At 43.7% G+C, this 14,243-nt stretch overlaps 1 protein-coding gene across 2 annotated transcripts; it reads left to right on the top strand.

Moving 5' to 3' along the window:
* The first annotated feature begins 730 nt into the window (after window positions 1–730).
* On the top strand, window positions 731–13,721 carry foxn2b (forkhead box N2b). Of its 2 annotated transcripts, none has more exons than XM_030773259.1 (6): window positions 731–823; window positions 7,525–8,120; window positions 9,102–9,226; window positions 9,444–9,499; window positions 9,995–10,063; window positions 10,692–13,721. In XM_030773259.1, exons 1-6 carry the CDS (start codon window positions 814–816, stop codon window positions 11,054–11,056), a joined length of 1,221 nt encoding a protein of 406 aa, XP_030629119.1. In that variant the 5' UTR covers window positions 731–813; the 3' UTR covers window positions 11,057–13,721. The 2 variants fall into 2 exon arrangements, with proteins under 2 accessions (XP_030629119.1, XP_030629120.1); XM_030773260.1 differs by having other exon boundaries at window positions 9,995–10,069.
* The last annotated feature ends 522 nt before the right edge of the window (window positions 13,722–14,243 follow it).

Genomic DNA, 14,243 nt, shown 5'->3' with positions numbered 1-14,243 from the left:
TAGTTAAGGGGTCTGAGCAACACCAATGAGAATTAAGGGTTTTGACTGCAAACAGAGAGACGGGATGTTTACTCGTCTGGAAACTACCACTATGCAGAAGCACAGTAAATCACTTATGTAAGTTTGATGGGAGAAACAGTGGCTTCTACGTCACGTCGCACAATTCCATTTCAAGATCTGCCTTCAGGACTCCCCCGCTACAATGACGCACTGGATATCTGACCTCATTTTTAAGTTGCACACGCATACATACGTGTGTGCGTGTATCTGTGTATATATCCATATATATACATATATACATATATACACAATGCAAATGAAATGTAAACATTTCCTGCAAAAGCAATGAAAGAGAGCTTGTGTTGTCAATGACCATGGGCCATGTGACGTCATGTGATCAGATTTTATTGTGTCTTTTTTTTAACCTTGCAGATTACAAGCGCTTGTATTCGAAAACTTGTCGTCACAGATATGACAGCAAAGTCCGTAATTAAGCTGCGAACTCTTCAAGAAGGCTGTGCATAATGGAAGCAAAATGGAGTGCGTGGTGAACGCAATTGCTTAGGTTTGCTAAAAAAGTGCTACTGCGCTGCGGCAGTTGTCAGGGGATATCGGAGAGGAGGGGGTGTGATTGGTTGAAGTGGCCTTGTTGCCTTGGCGACGGCAGGGGGGTATGGTAGCGTTGCCGTGCGGCGTGATCTCTGCGCTGCGTGGATGGAGGAAGCAGCTGCTGATCTTTTGACACAGTACGGGAGAAAGGCAACTGCATGAAGATACAGAAGCTTTGCCCTCTCAAGCGAACTCGACATTAGAATGCATGAATGTAAGTAATTGGTGACTATTGCGATTTAAATGTAAGTTATCTAACATGGCAGGTGCAAGTAAAATATCTAAATAAATTTGTGAGCTGACGAGCGTTAAAACTGAATGTGAAACACGTTATGGGAAAATTCACTTAGTGAGCCACATCCCCTTTTTAATACACGTACCCACTATTGTGTTGTTGTATTCGGGGATTATTGACTGGTCTACTTAGCTTTTCTAAGTCTTTGACTGATTTTACGCGAAATTCTGATATGTACTCTGATGCTTTACTGAAAGACATACAATCTCGACCATGTGACCTAACTTCGTTTATGTGAACGCACGCGTTTTGTTTTCAAGCTGACACGAGATGTTCGGTTATCGGACGACCATCTAGTTACACTTTTTCTAAATAATTATGTTTTAAAGAGACGTTTTATTTAGAACAAGAACTTGATATTTTTACACTAATGTTACTATATGAAGGCAATTGTCCGAAGTAAGACTTTGCTTTCAAGCCACGCATTAGCTCGTTAGCTAGCTCAATGTTTTCAGTCAGTATCACCACTCGTGTTTGTCAAGTTTTCAAACAGTGCTATAATTAAAGTAAGGTTATAATATGTAGACAGTACAGGTTGGAGAGTGCCCACGTTGTGGCTATTTTGTTTAAAATGAAATGACTTTTTGATATTTGTGATCTTATTGCTCCTTTAATTGCCATCAAACATCTCTTAGAGTCGATGGTTACCATGTTTTTAGATAGAACTGACAGTAACAGTAATGCGTTGCTAAAGGTTACAATTGAAGGTTAGAACATATCCATTTTGTTTCGAGTGGCGAGAATCTAGGGCAACTATGTAACAGGAGAGCGGAGGGTGGGGGCCGTAATTTGTTCCCCTCTCTCTTTATTTTGCTCTGACTTGAGCTCTAATGTTTCTGCTTTTACATTTGAAAGAGAATGCGTACTTAAGCGTCCAGCGACTGTTTATCAACTCTTGTTGATAAAAGGGGGGGGGGGGGGTATTAGGAGCGAAAGTATCGCGTATTATTTCCGGCGGACCTGGTAGATTACGCCTGTGAGTGACATTGACACGTGGTCAGAAAACAGTACATAGCTTCGCTCGCTCGCTTGAGAGAACGCTCAGGACGGGAAGAGGGACGAGCATACAACTTCTCCACGTTCCGCTCTAGCTGTCACATGATCGTCGTTTAGTTCTGGTTTCATGGTTGATAGGATCCACTTCAGCACCCTTGACTGTTAACACGCATGACGTCTGTTGCCTGTGCTGTTGGCAATGAAATAGGAACTGGTTCTTGTGTTCACCGCTTTTACTTCACTTGCCTGTCGAATTGGTGCAGTTCGTTCCTCGTGCCGATTGATATTTCTATATATATATTGGCTATTGTCTTCTGAAATCCAGAATTTGTTTGAAGCATGCTAATAGACTCAGCAACCCTGTTTGCTGCCCTTTAATTGCCTCATCATGAACTACAGTAAATTGGTTTGTTGTGAAAAACAGGCAGGGGGTGAGTTAATTTTATCACCATGTGAGAAAGAGATAGGTTTGATGTTTCCTTCTCCAGTTTCAGGATTTATTGATTTGAATTGCAAACTGGTTTTCTAGCAAGATGATGACAAGGTTAACCTGGTGTTATCTCTCAAGGACTGACTGTCACGCTGGTTTGGTAAACAGCAGTACTGTCTTGTTTGTTGTCTCTCTCCTGGGGTCTCTTGTAGGACACAGTAAACGATCCCTCGCTCATTGCACCTCTCCTGACACTTGGCAGAGAAATTAATTAGTCTCATTATGATGCGTTCAATGAGAGATGTGGTCTACTGTTGGCTTGTACGATTGGGTTCTCTTCCAAAGACTCAGGAAATACAGAGGGCAAGATTTTTTTTTCTTTTTTTAAAGCTCCTCCGTTGGTGCATGGGACAGTGGACCAAGTCAGACGCAGGAACCTTGAGCGGGATCCCAGTTACTAGGGGTTATTTGTTGTTGTTGTTGTTGTCGTTGCCCAGAACTATAGAGGTCAAACATTCTCTGTTTGATAGTATTGTTTGTTACCCAGAATTTGTATCAAGGTCAAGAGCAGTGATGACAGTGAATGTGACGTCTCTATGACTGGCCTCACATGGCGATGCCTGGACTGCGAGAGACCTTGAGTAAAGCTTGTTATTGTCCCTTACAATCTACAGATTTCCTCTGGATGTCCTCCATAGTGGGCCAGTGCAGTTTTATGAGGAAAGTCTGAGTACGCTTTTTCTGATGATTCCAAACTATAAGTCTGAAAAAATAAAAATAATAATAAAAAAACAAAGCGAGCCTGACTCATGTCCAGTGTGTTTGTCCAGTGTGTTCACCCGCCAAATAACGACTGTGCTTTTGTTTAGTGACTCCCTCCTCCTCCTCCTCCCATTTTCTCATTATGCCTCCGATTTTTTTTTTTTTTTTTTATCTGCTGTTCGCCTTTTTTTTTTTTTTCGGTTTCTTGTGCCCATAGCAATAGACCAGGAGGTGCAACTCGCATCCCCAGGAGGCTGGAACGCGTTGGTTTCCATGGCTACACGGTGACACTAGGGCGTGGTAATCAAATATAGGCGGCTGCTCTGGATTTCAGTTGCAAATGTGAGCTTTTTTTTTTTTTTTTTTTTTTTTCTCCCTTCTTTTCCTTATTTGCCCATAGTCCAACCCAACCCCCATCCTGCACCCGCGTTCGACCCAGCTTTGAGTCCTTAGCCTTCTCTTTCTCTCATACACACACACACACACACACACTCTGTCTACTCTGTCTCTCTCTCCTTCTTTCTAAGCATCACTCTCTCTCTCTCTTTTTTTTTCTCTCTGAATGATTTAAGTCTTTAGTGCAGCCAGCAGGCCATCATGGGCCCCTCTGCCCATTGACAGAGATGCTAATGTCTCTCGCTGCCTTGATGAGCAGAGCAAACCCCAAACCCTGAAGCCGCAGTGTCACTGTGATAACAATGGGCTCCATTGTGCTGGTCACTCCTGCGTGAATAAACAGGGTGTATTTAATTGAGATGGCAGGGTGTGACAGCCATGTGGAATGGCGCCCATACAGCACGCTTAGCGACCTGCCCGGCTTGAGCCTTGTGTGTTTGTGTGTTTTTCAGTTTCTGAATTTTGAACGTTATAATACGAGACCCACACAGGAAGAGTTTAACGTCTCATGCACTAACTACGTTGTTATGTAACGCTGGCTCCAAAATTATGATTGGTTGGCTGATCACGGAGGCAAAGGCCTGTGAAGATGCATGGGGGTAATTAGTGTATGAGGTTTGGTATTTAACTTATTTGCTTATTTATTTTCTGTCATGAGTACGTCACACTGGAGCCAACCCCTAAGGAATTGTTGAATTCACAACTGATTGAACACAATTAAGGCTTTCAAGCCATTGTTTCTGCTAAATTAAAGTCTTAATGTCTCAGGCCGGGAAAAATTGAACAATGATAGGAAATGCATGTGGATGGGCAGCTAACGTCTTCCTGGTCCTACTTATTAAAACACCACATTTTCCACATGGTTGTATTGTGTTGTATTGAATCAGTATCAAATTAATCACCAGGCAGAGTTAGACCTCCATTCTTTTTGGTCCTTCTTTCAGATTGATTTTTGGACTCCAGGAAAGAAAAAAAAAAGAAAAAAAAAAAAGAAGAGACAAATGCTTTTTTATGCTGCGTTCGTTTGGATTATAGCTTTTAGCCATTTCCCCAGTACTTTCTCATGAATGTTTCTAAGTAGCTTGGGCTGAAAAACGTGACCCAGTGTTGTGGGGGGGGGAGACCTAAACACACACACACAAAAACAACAGAGTCTTTGTGCTATAAGAAACAAGCAAGGACCAAATGCAACCCGACTCAAGCAGCTTCAGAGGTGGGTGCATTTCTTTTGACTGGATCTGTTAGTTCTTCTGAAGCACCCCCTTGGTTTTCAGGATTCCAACGTACAGGATGGTTCTGAGATTGGAAAAAAAAAACCCCGTTAAAATATCACATACATTTCATTCACACTCAAGCAGCATTGTAATTCGGGTGAGCGCTCTCAGATACTGTTGGAGCGTTTTCTTCACTAAACCACACGCACGCAAGGAACCGTCGATCCAAGTTCAACCTTTAGCAGACCACTGCTGACCACTGGAAAGAAGGAGAGGACAGAGGAGGAAAAAAAATCTGGAATTCTGAGGCTGATAGCACACACCTCACATAGAGCATCATCTCTCTGCGTCTGTTTATTGGGCTGAGCGTTATTACTTGGGGAGTGCTGGTGTCAGCAGTTCAGCATGAGTGAACCTGAATCTAAATTTGGATGAAAATTAGGCTGGAGGATAAGGGGAAAATGGTTGATGGGATATTTTTAGGAAACGTGACCTAGTAAGAATGTCCTTGTTCTTCTCCTTCTTTCGTTTTTTTCTCCTTCTTCTTCTTCTTCTTTTTTTTTTTTTTTTAGTGAAGGTGTTCGTACTGTGTGTGCTGACGTCAGCGATGGGTAATGCCCATTGGACTGTGTCCTTCTCCACTGGGTGTAAATCACTCATATCACAGCATTGTCGGCGATGACTATAAAACAATGATAAAACCAGCTTTTGATGAAACCACTGATATCTTATGGATCTGGCTCTATGATATTTTTATCATTGTTTTTCAGAAAGTTTCACATGCATACCAATGTAAATTGATGGCTATTTCTGTATGCGTGTGCGAGTGATTTTGATGGTGCTCTATCTAAAGACATGCAGATTCTTGGCCTGTGTGTGTGTGTGTGTGTGTGTGTGTGTGTGTTTTCGTTTGAAGAGGATGAGTGCAGCAGAGTGCTGTCATTAACATTGTCTGTTGCTGTGGATTGAGAGGCTGTACAGGTGCTGATGCAGCAGTGAGAAGGTTAGCTTTTCGTTGCTAATGGAGGTTAATGAGACCCAGCGTCCGTGTGGACTCGGAGCACAGGACTCGGGGGGCCAAAGGGGTTAGCTCACAGGCCGCTTCTAACTGGCCACGGACTGGCTAGCCAGACACTTTTTTTGGCCTTTTAGTTATGAGGAAAAACACAGCATTTTTGGTTAAAAGGATTCGTCAAGCTCTGAGGTTGAACAGAGCAAATGCAAATTAGCATAGAAAGAAAAAAACAAAAAAAAAACATAAACAAAAAACAGCAGATATTGTTTTCTCAGCGCTTTCCCTGTGTGAACAGGAAGGGCTTTTATTTGTTTCTTCGTTTGTTTTTAGAAATGTCTGAAAGAGGAAGAGGTGCCTCCACCCTCTCCCTGTTGCTCCATCGGCCAGAGAAAGAGAAAGAAAGAATACGATAGAATGATTCAGAGAAGCACTTAAGGTGATTATTTATTTATTGATATGCTGTGTGGTTTCCATGGCAGCAGCTGGTTTTAGAGGATATAGTCACAGTCGCTCAGCCAGATTTCCTCCACTTGAAACAATTATTTATTTATCCTTATTACATGTGGCGATAGTTCTGCTCGATCGTTAGAGGAAGCCATGCCGTCTGCATGTCAGTGCAAGCCTCTGCGAACTGGTCTTTCCTCCCAACCAGTTACTGGGCTCTCCAAGTTGTCTGGCCTCCTAGCATATTTGAGTTAGAGATCAGGGTGTTGATCACGTTTTTTTCTGGGTCCTTATTTGTCATTGGATTAGTGGGGGGGCGGGATAGGTTGGGTCTCTAAGCTGTTAATACAAACACACTACAAATTGGGCAGCTTTTCCTCAGTGGTTAGAGCTTGCTGGGGTTTTTTTTTCTTTTTCTTTTTTTTTTGCAGAATTAGCAGGTTTTCTGGTTGTTCTGGTGTTGTCACTGACAGGGCTTGAAGAAGAGGATCTTTGTTGGATGCATGAGTAGAGCTCTTAAGGGTCCTTAGCTTTGTCCTGAGAGTCCCCCCTTAAGAGGCTCTCAATTCTTAGAGAAAAGAGGATGAGAAAGGAGAAGGGCAGAGTGTAAGGATGGACAGGCCTTCAGGTCCACGGAGTCACCAGCACATAAATATAAAACAAAACAGTCCAAAAAAAAAATCCTGTCTAACATCATTGAACCTATGATTTTTGCACCTGTCATTTTTGAACTTGTTTTTTTTTTTTTTTTTTGTCACATGCTACATGTCATCTAATCTTTATATTAACGTGCTACACTGTAATTGGTTTATGTAGTGAGTTCTTGTTACGCTAGGTCGCGAAAACGGCAAGTGAATCACCTAGCTCAAAAGTTCGAGTGCTTAAATGAAAGTGTACAGTGGTACATTTGCTCTGGCACCGTCTAAGTTCATGTAACGTGTAAACAACAACCCGTGTTGATGTAGATACAAATGGTTGCCCATACATCTTTTAACCATATACATGTTTTCACGCTACATGTAGCCTTTAGCCTCCGCCATCTTGGTCAGACTGTGTTTGTTACTTCTGCCTCTCTAGAGAACACCACGTACCAAACATATCACACACTGAACTGATTGGTTCTCGTGTGGTTCTCATTTGCGTAAAAGTTGAAAATTCGCCGTCTCTATTTCGTATGCTCCTGCTTCTGAATTTCACACCCATTCCACCTGAATGAGTGCGATGCTAAATTCACTGCTGTGGAAACGTTAAGTCTTAAGTCTTAAACCTTATCTGAAAGACTGACCCTTTAAATATGTTCCCAATTTTGTTTTCTCCTCTCTCCTTGCTTCTATCGCTCTCCTCTCTCCCTGTCTCCTCGCAGACCCTCCGGGGTTAATGGGTCCGGTTATCGGAATGTCTCCAGACAAGAAAGCGGAATCTCCCGGATCGCAGGCCGCAGCGTGTGGAGCAGGGACGCTTCCGGAAGCAGAGAGCGCCTCCAGCCCTTTGGCGACCAGCCTGGATCGGATCGGTCGAGTAGGATCGGTGGGTGTGGCAGGGGGCGGGGCGGAAGATGACGAACTCACCAATCTTAACTGGCTCCACGAAAACCTCCTTCAGAACTTTACTCTGGGCGGCACGGAAGCCCAACCGTACACCGGACCCATCTTGGACATTGAGGGGGGTCTCGGCGCGGCTCACGACCGCTCGCCGTCCTCGTCGTCCTCGTCCGTCTCTGGAAACACGGCCAGCGAAAGAGACCCCCTCAAATCAAAGCCTCCTTTTTCTTTCTCCCTGCTCATCTACATGGCCATTGAGCAATCGCCAAGCAAGTCTTTGCCAGTCAAAGACATCTACGGTTGGATCCTGGAGAACTTCCCTTACTTCTCCAGTGCTCCCACCGGCTGGAAGAACTCCGTGCGCCACAATCTCTCCCTCAACAAATGCTTCCGCAAAGTGGAGCGAAGCTTAGGAAAGGTGAGGTGTCCCCCAGACTGTAACCCCCCCCCCAGTTTCCCGTTCCCAGACTACACCTAAGCTCCGTCTACACTGAACCTCATGTTGCGTCATTGAGTGACCTACAAAGCCCTGGGGAAGTTGTTTTACATATGTCAGAATGACAGAATGTTTGTCCTGGACTGGAGTTTAGAAATAGTGGACTTTATAAAACTAAACAAATCTGTGTTTGCTGTTCGTTTGTGACCGGCAAGCTACAGCCCCGTCCCTCAAAAGAAAGGCAGCTTTTTTTTTTCTTTTTCTGGCTAAATATCGTGTGTTATTCTGTATTTGGAGAACAGAGAGTATGCTCTCTACCTCTTATCTCTCTCTGTAGTTGATTGCAGGTTGTCAGGTCCAGTATTTGGCTGAGTAAGGGTTTGCCGTTGGGCTTTTGTGTTCACTTATTACTGAGTGGTAAATTGCTGTAGATATCTGAGAGGAAAGGAGGAGAGTACGTTGTGTTAACATCTTAGTGTGTGAAACTGTGGGTTTCATACGGTGCAGCCTGGTGTCTGTTGCCATGGCAATGTTTCCTCTTTCCTGTTTGTGAGCGTGGTTGGTGATGTGAGTCAAGGTCATATTCCCCCTGCAGGACCACACCTCAGACATAAGGGTGATGACACGCACGCACGCACACACACACACACACACACATGCACACACACACACACATACAAAAGCAAATAGACACACTTTCTGCACGGGCTGCCATTCTGCACAGTTCCCATGGGGCCCATAGCGGTTTTCTTTTCTCTCACAAAAGCCGTAGTTTATTTCTTTTGAAACGGTGAAATAGAAACTAGACTGAAGATTACACAGAATGAGAACAATCACGTCCTCACGTTAGCCACAAACACTGGGCTTTCTCACAATGGCGTCATAATTACAGACCTTGTACGCTAATGTCACGCCGGTCCCTTGGAATTTTAACCCCTCCCAATTGGTCTGTTTCTCTCCCAGACCAATGGGAAAGGCTCTCTCTGGTGCGTTCACCCTGATTTCCGGCCCACTCTGATGCAAGCCCTGAAGAAGCAGCACTTCCCTAATGCACACGCTTTCTGCACCCCTCCAGCCTCCCCTCCCAGGTGAGATGTCAGCGCTTCCGTTCTCCGAGGTGGTCAGGGAGCAGTTACTCATTTAACGCGTATAGAGCGTGGGGAAAGACACATCTGTGCATGTCCACTGATCGCAATTCTGCTTACTATTCGTATTTTTAGTGTTGGTCAAAACGTTTTTTTTTTTTTACTTAGACGCCCCTCTCTCTCTCTCTCTCTCTCTCGCTCATTTTCTCTCTGTCTCCAGTGCCTCCTCTCCCCCGCGTCACCTGTTGATGTTGGAACAGGGCTGCTCTCTGAAAGGTGAGTTGTTTACCTCGGTGAACGTTCCAGTGATTTTTGTATTCAAACTCTGGACATTGTCATCACCATCATCATCATCATCATCATCATCCACACACACATCATACACATGAAGCATATCAGTCATCTCTCAGCTCTTTTGTTGAATTCATCCACGGCGGACCCACGCACACGCTGCTCAAAAGATGCCATCTATTTCCTGCCTTTTGTAACCTTGACAACCAAAGGCACTGGTGCCTCTGCATTGAGCAAGAGGCTGTTTGTGACTCTTCTTCTCTCTCTCTCTCTCTCTCTCTGTCACTCTCCCCCTCTGTCTCTCTCTTTCTCTCTCTCTCTCTCTCTCTCTCTCTCTCTCTCTCTCTCTCTCTCTCTCTCTCTGTCACTCTCCCCCTCTGTCTCTCTCTTTCTCTTGACACACACAAACACACCAACTAAACGCACAACGAGAGAGATGAGTGTTTTCTCTGTCCATCACACCTGTCTCTCTCCTTCCAGAGTCTGATTTTGACGCTGCAGCTGCCATGATGCTGTTGAAGTCTGCCTCAGAGCAGAACATTGACCCATGTAAGAGTCCCAGCCATGCTACACATTTTAAACACAATTCGGCCCGTCACTCAGCATATGTGTGTATGCGCACAATTTCCTCTGTAAACTGTGCTTCCACACTCTAATGACGCTATAGAATACCCTTCCAGAATGATAGATACAGTGTATATAAGTAGGACATGTGTAATATTTAAAATGTAAAACGTTTATGAATTATTTATGAAACCGAACATATATTATGCTTTGAGTAGGCCCGTAGTTTGTGGCATTTAGTCATGACAATATGAAATCTGACTATATTTGTTACCGACGCGCAGTCTCTTTCTCTTTTAGGCTCTTTCATTCTTCACCCCTTTTTTTTTTTTTGTTTAATTTTTCATTCGTCTGGCCTTGCTTTAAATCCAAATCTCCGTCTATTCCTGTGGTTTCATGTGAGAATGAGATATTTCTTATCCCTGTCTTTTCGTTATCTCTCTTTTTTTTTTTCCTTTTAAATCTCCTTAGCCCTGCGCATTTCTTTTCATTTTTCAGTATCTCCTCAGAACAGTGTTAACTTACCTCCCCCTCTGGTCTCTCTCTCTCTCTCTTTCTCTCTCTCTCTCTCTCTCTCTCTCTTTCTCTCTTTCTCTCTTTCTATGTGTCCCAGATGATCAGGAAGGCCCCATTGACTTATCCCGGAGGGACGTGGTGGTCGTGAGCAGGGACCCAAAGCAGGACCACAACTACAGCAGCACCCCTCTGCCCCTGTCCTCTCGCCAGTTACCCCCCACTCAGCCAGCTAGCCTCACCCAGAGCCTTCAAAGGGAGCAGGAGAGAGGAGGCCGGGCTCGCTGCACCCGCGGCCCCACACAGGGCTCCCCTACCGGGAAGAAGGCCCGACGAGACCCCCGGCCTGAGGTGGACGAAGAGCTGAAGGAGGCCGCCGGTTCGCTCCTGCACCTGGCTGGAATCTGCACCAGCCTGGGGACTTGCAGGCGGAGCGGCAAGAACAGGAAACTCAGCCGAAAATGAGCCCTTCCTCCCTTAACACCTCCCCCACCCACCCCCCCCCCCCCCCCGGCTTCCTTTCCCGTTGACCTTTTAGCCCCTCACTTTGTGACTCTTTCCCGTGGCCCGCCTGACCTCTGGCCTTGGTTTGGTGAATCTTCCCTCTCGTTTGCGTTGGTGTGTTTGGGAAAAAAAAAAAAAGTGTTCGTTTGAGATGGGTGAAACACCTGCCCCTTAACTTATGGCAATACTAACCCATAAACAGGAGAATAAAGCCATACCGATACCTTTTGTTACAAAACAAGAAACGAAATTACGATACACGTTTGCGTGAACAGCCAACGTAGGTTGGATTTACGATTAAAAGGAAGATTTTAATGAGAAGAAAGTGGAGAAGGGGAAAAGGAGCAAGAGAGAGAGAGAGAGAGTTTTGAAAGATTCACTCAAAGGCGATTTGCATGCTTCCACCACTGAATTTTCATGAACGTATTTAAACCGAGAAAGAGTGCATGGATTTCACAAGTTCACAAGAGGTCTGGTGTTCATCATAGAAAAAGGAAAAGGCTAATGGGGTTAAAAAAAAAAAAAAAAGATAGAAAAAAATGTTGAAAAATATTAAAGTGCCATTGATTTTTGGATCATAAGACTGGGTTGTGAAATATAACACAAAGAGGAAAAATGCAATAATTAGTTGATCTAAATACCTGTACTTATTTTATTTTTGTACTGCCATTTTATATCTCGTGTGGTGAGTCAAGGCATGTCCTGGGAGCTGTGTGTGTATGCTTGGCACCGTGATGATGTCATTGTCATTTGACTTCTTCTCTGCATTCTGATTGGACAGGTTCTTTTTTGCATGAACCTGCCTGACCAGAATGGTCACAGTGTCACAGAGAAAATGTCGATAAAACACACCACAGAGGGATAAAAAAAACAAAAAATGTCTCTCATTGCATGCATGTTCCAGGTGTTTTCCTATGTTGCCAATCCCCCTTGTAGGTTGTTGCTGTGTTGGTTACATGCGTTCTTCGTTATTTAATTGCATTTTTTGACATGAAAGATCTGTGAATTCACTCTTTTGCTGCTTTGTGCAAATACATTCAGGCAAATGCAAGAAGGAAAGTTGCAGTGCAAGCGAACATTAGATTTTGAACTGTCTCCAAATCCCTGAGATATTAACAAGAATTTTTCTTGTTTCTGGCTCCCTGGGTTTTTTTTTGTTTGTTTGTTTGTTTTTTTTTGCCATTTCTGTCAGTGTTATGCAGACACACATCTGTAACTTTTGTCTGTTGATTTTGTTCCTGTAATAATCTGTGTGTGTACACGTAGACTCCATTCAAGTCACTGCTCACCATTACCTACATTGCACAGTAGAGGGCACTGTGCAGATTTAACTCTTCACAAAGCTCCTGATGTGAAGCCCCGTTGTCCAAACCTCGAGGGCTAATTTCCCATGTACGGGAGGAAACCAGAGACAATGTGAACTGTCGAACAAAAGCCAGCATGGGTCAGAGTGAGTTGGAAAGGAAAGTGAAATGTTTCTTCTGTTTCTCTGGCTATGAAACAGAGTTTTAGAGTCAGAGGAAAAGCGTGGAACAGACTGCAAGAAGAAGAGAGTTGAAGCAGATTTGTGAAAGCTATCAGTTAATCACCAGTCTTGCGTTCCCAGATTCACCTGACCTGTAAGAGCACATCATATGGACAGTGTAGATCACGCATTTGATATTGATTTGACAGCCGGATTGTAAGGAATCTCTGAATGTGATAAGAGGGAATCGAAATAAGAGTAAAATTGATTGGTCTCCTGTTTGTCTCCATTTCACCAGTGAAAACTGGCCCTCATTATGGCCTCTAGCACAGCAAAATATTGCAAACACCGGGAGGTAGAATGAAAAGAAACTTTAATCATCTGTCCTCGTAAGAATAGGTGTAACCTGATTACTGCCGCTCCTTGTTTCGTGTTTTTTTTGCTCTTTTGAAACGGTCAGTTAAGTGGCGTTAACACGCTTTTTTTTTTTTTTTTTTTTTTGTTAAGCATGTATAGACGACACCTCGTGAGCTGTCTGCCCCGTGTAGATCTCACTTTATCGTTTAGGATTTAGGTGTTTGCAAACAAGTTGAATAAGATTACCTGTCCAAGCATGTTAAATCACAGCATCCCATACTGCCAGTGAACAATGCCACTATTACTGCCCTCGGTAGAGTTCCTCTACCAGTTTAACCAAGGATTGCCAGTTTTCGCCGAGTGCTAATTCATGACCTTTCAGGCCGCAACAGTTCGCCGACAGCTAGCAATGGCGAGAAAGGTGTGGTTCAGGAAAAACTGCATGGTGGTAGCGTTGGGTGTGTTAAGAATATTTACAGTTAAATGGACACCATGAAGCCCACCTCTCACCCACTGGTAGAAAATGGTTATTTGACTGGAAGAGTACTTACGCAAATCTATTATTATTATTATTATTATTATTATTATTATTATTATTATTATGTCCCACTAACTGAGAGCTGCCAAACCCTCTGTCTGTTTGCCCATGTTTGTCTGCCATGTCTGTTTGACAGACACAACCTTTTGGTTTTTGTAAGCTAACCTCTGTCAATAAAATGTTTATAAAATTTATTTTTGCCAAAGATATGCAATTGTTGCATTATATATGGTATTACAGAATAAAACGATTTCTCTTAATTCTAATCTATTATTTGTGTTTCTTTCATCGTAAGATGTGTTAGGATATAACAATGTTTTAGCTCAGAGTGCCTGGATCGCCTGACCCAACTACATGTAATTCCCACATATTCTTGTACAATGGTGCCATCTAGTGCTTATGTATTTTGTGAGTGGGTTATAATAGTCGCTCTTCCTCTGAAGATATCAGTTAACAGGAGGCAGTAACACGCACACAATTTCTGTGGAATAATTCTGTACAGATGCATGAGGGAGAAGGGTGAAGCTTTGTCTCTGTGGCTGTGTGTGTGTGTGAGAGAGAGAGAGAGAGTGTAAGTGGTTTGTCTTTCACAGCACAGTCCTTGATCCACAGCCTTGACCCTGGGGCCTTGATACTTAGGCTGTATCTGCATATCAGATTCCTCTCCCCTCCAAACTCCCTCAGCTTGTGTGGGGGCCCTGTTTTTGAGCATAGGACAGACCAGCTGGATCTGCCACACTGACACAATCCTCTATCTCTCTCTCTCTCTCTCTCACACACACACACAC

Source organism: Chanos chanos, chromosome 5 (assembly GCF_902362185.1).
Source record: "Chanos chanos chromosome 5, fChaCha1.1, whole genome shotgun sequence".
In the NCBI taxonomy this organism is placed as follows: Eukaryota; Metazoa; Chordata; class Actinopteri; order Gonorynchiformes; family Chanidae; genus Chanos; species Chanos chanos.
This window is presented reverse-complemented; position numbering and strand designations above follow the sequence as displayed.

Bases quoted from the DNA above. Each gene is read 5' to 3' on its own strand.
- foxn2b (XM_030773260.1), top strand. The intron at 8,121-9,101 runs GTGAGGTGTCCC...TTTCTCTCCCAG, and splicing joins TGGAGCGAAGCTTAGGAAAG to ACCAATGGGAAAGGCTCTCT. The intron at 9,500-9,994 runs GTGAGTTGTTTA...CTCTCCTTCCAG, and splicing joins ACAGGGCTGCTCTCTGAAAG to AGTCTGATTTTGACGCTGCA.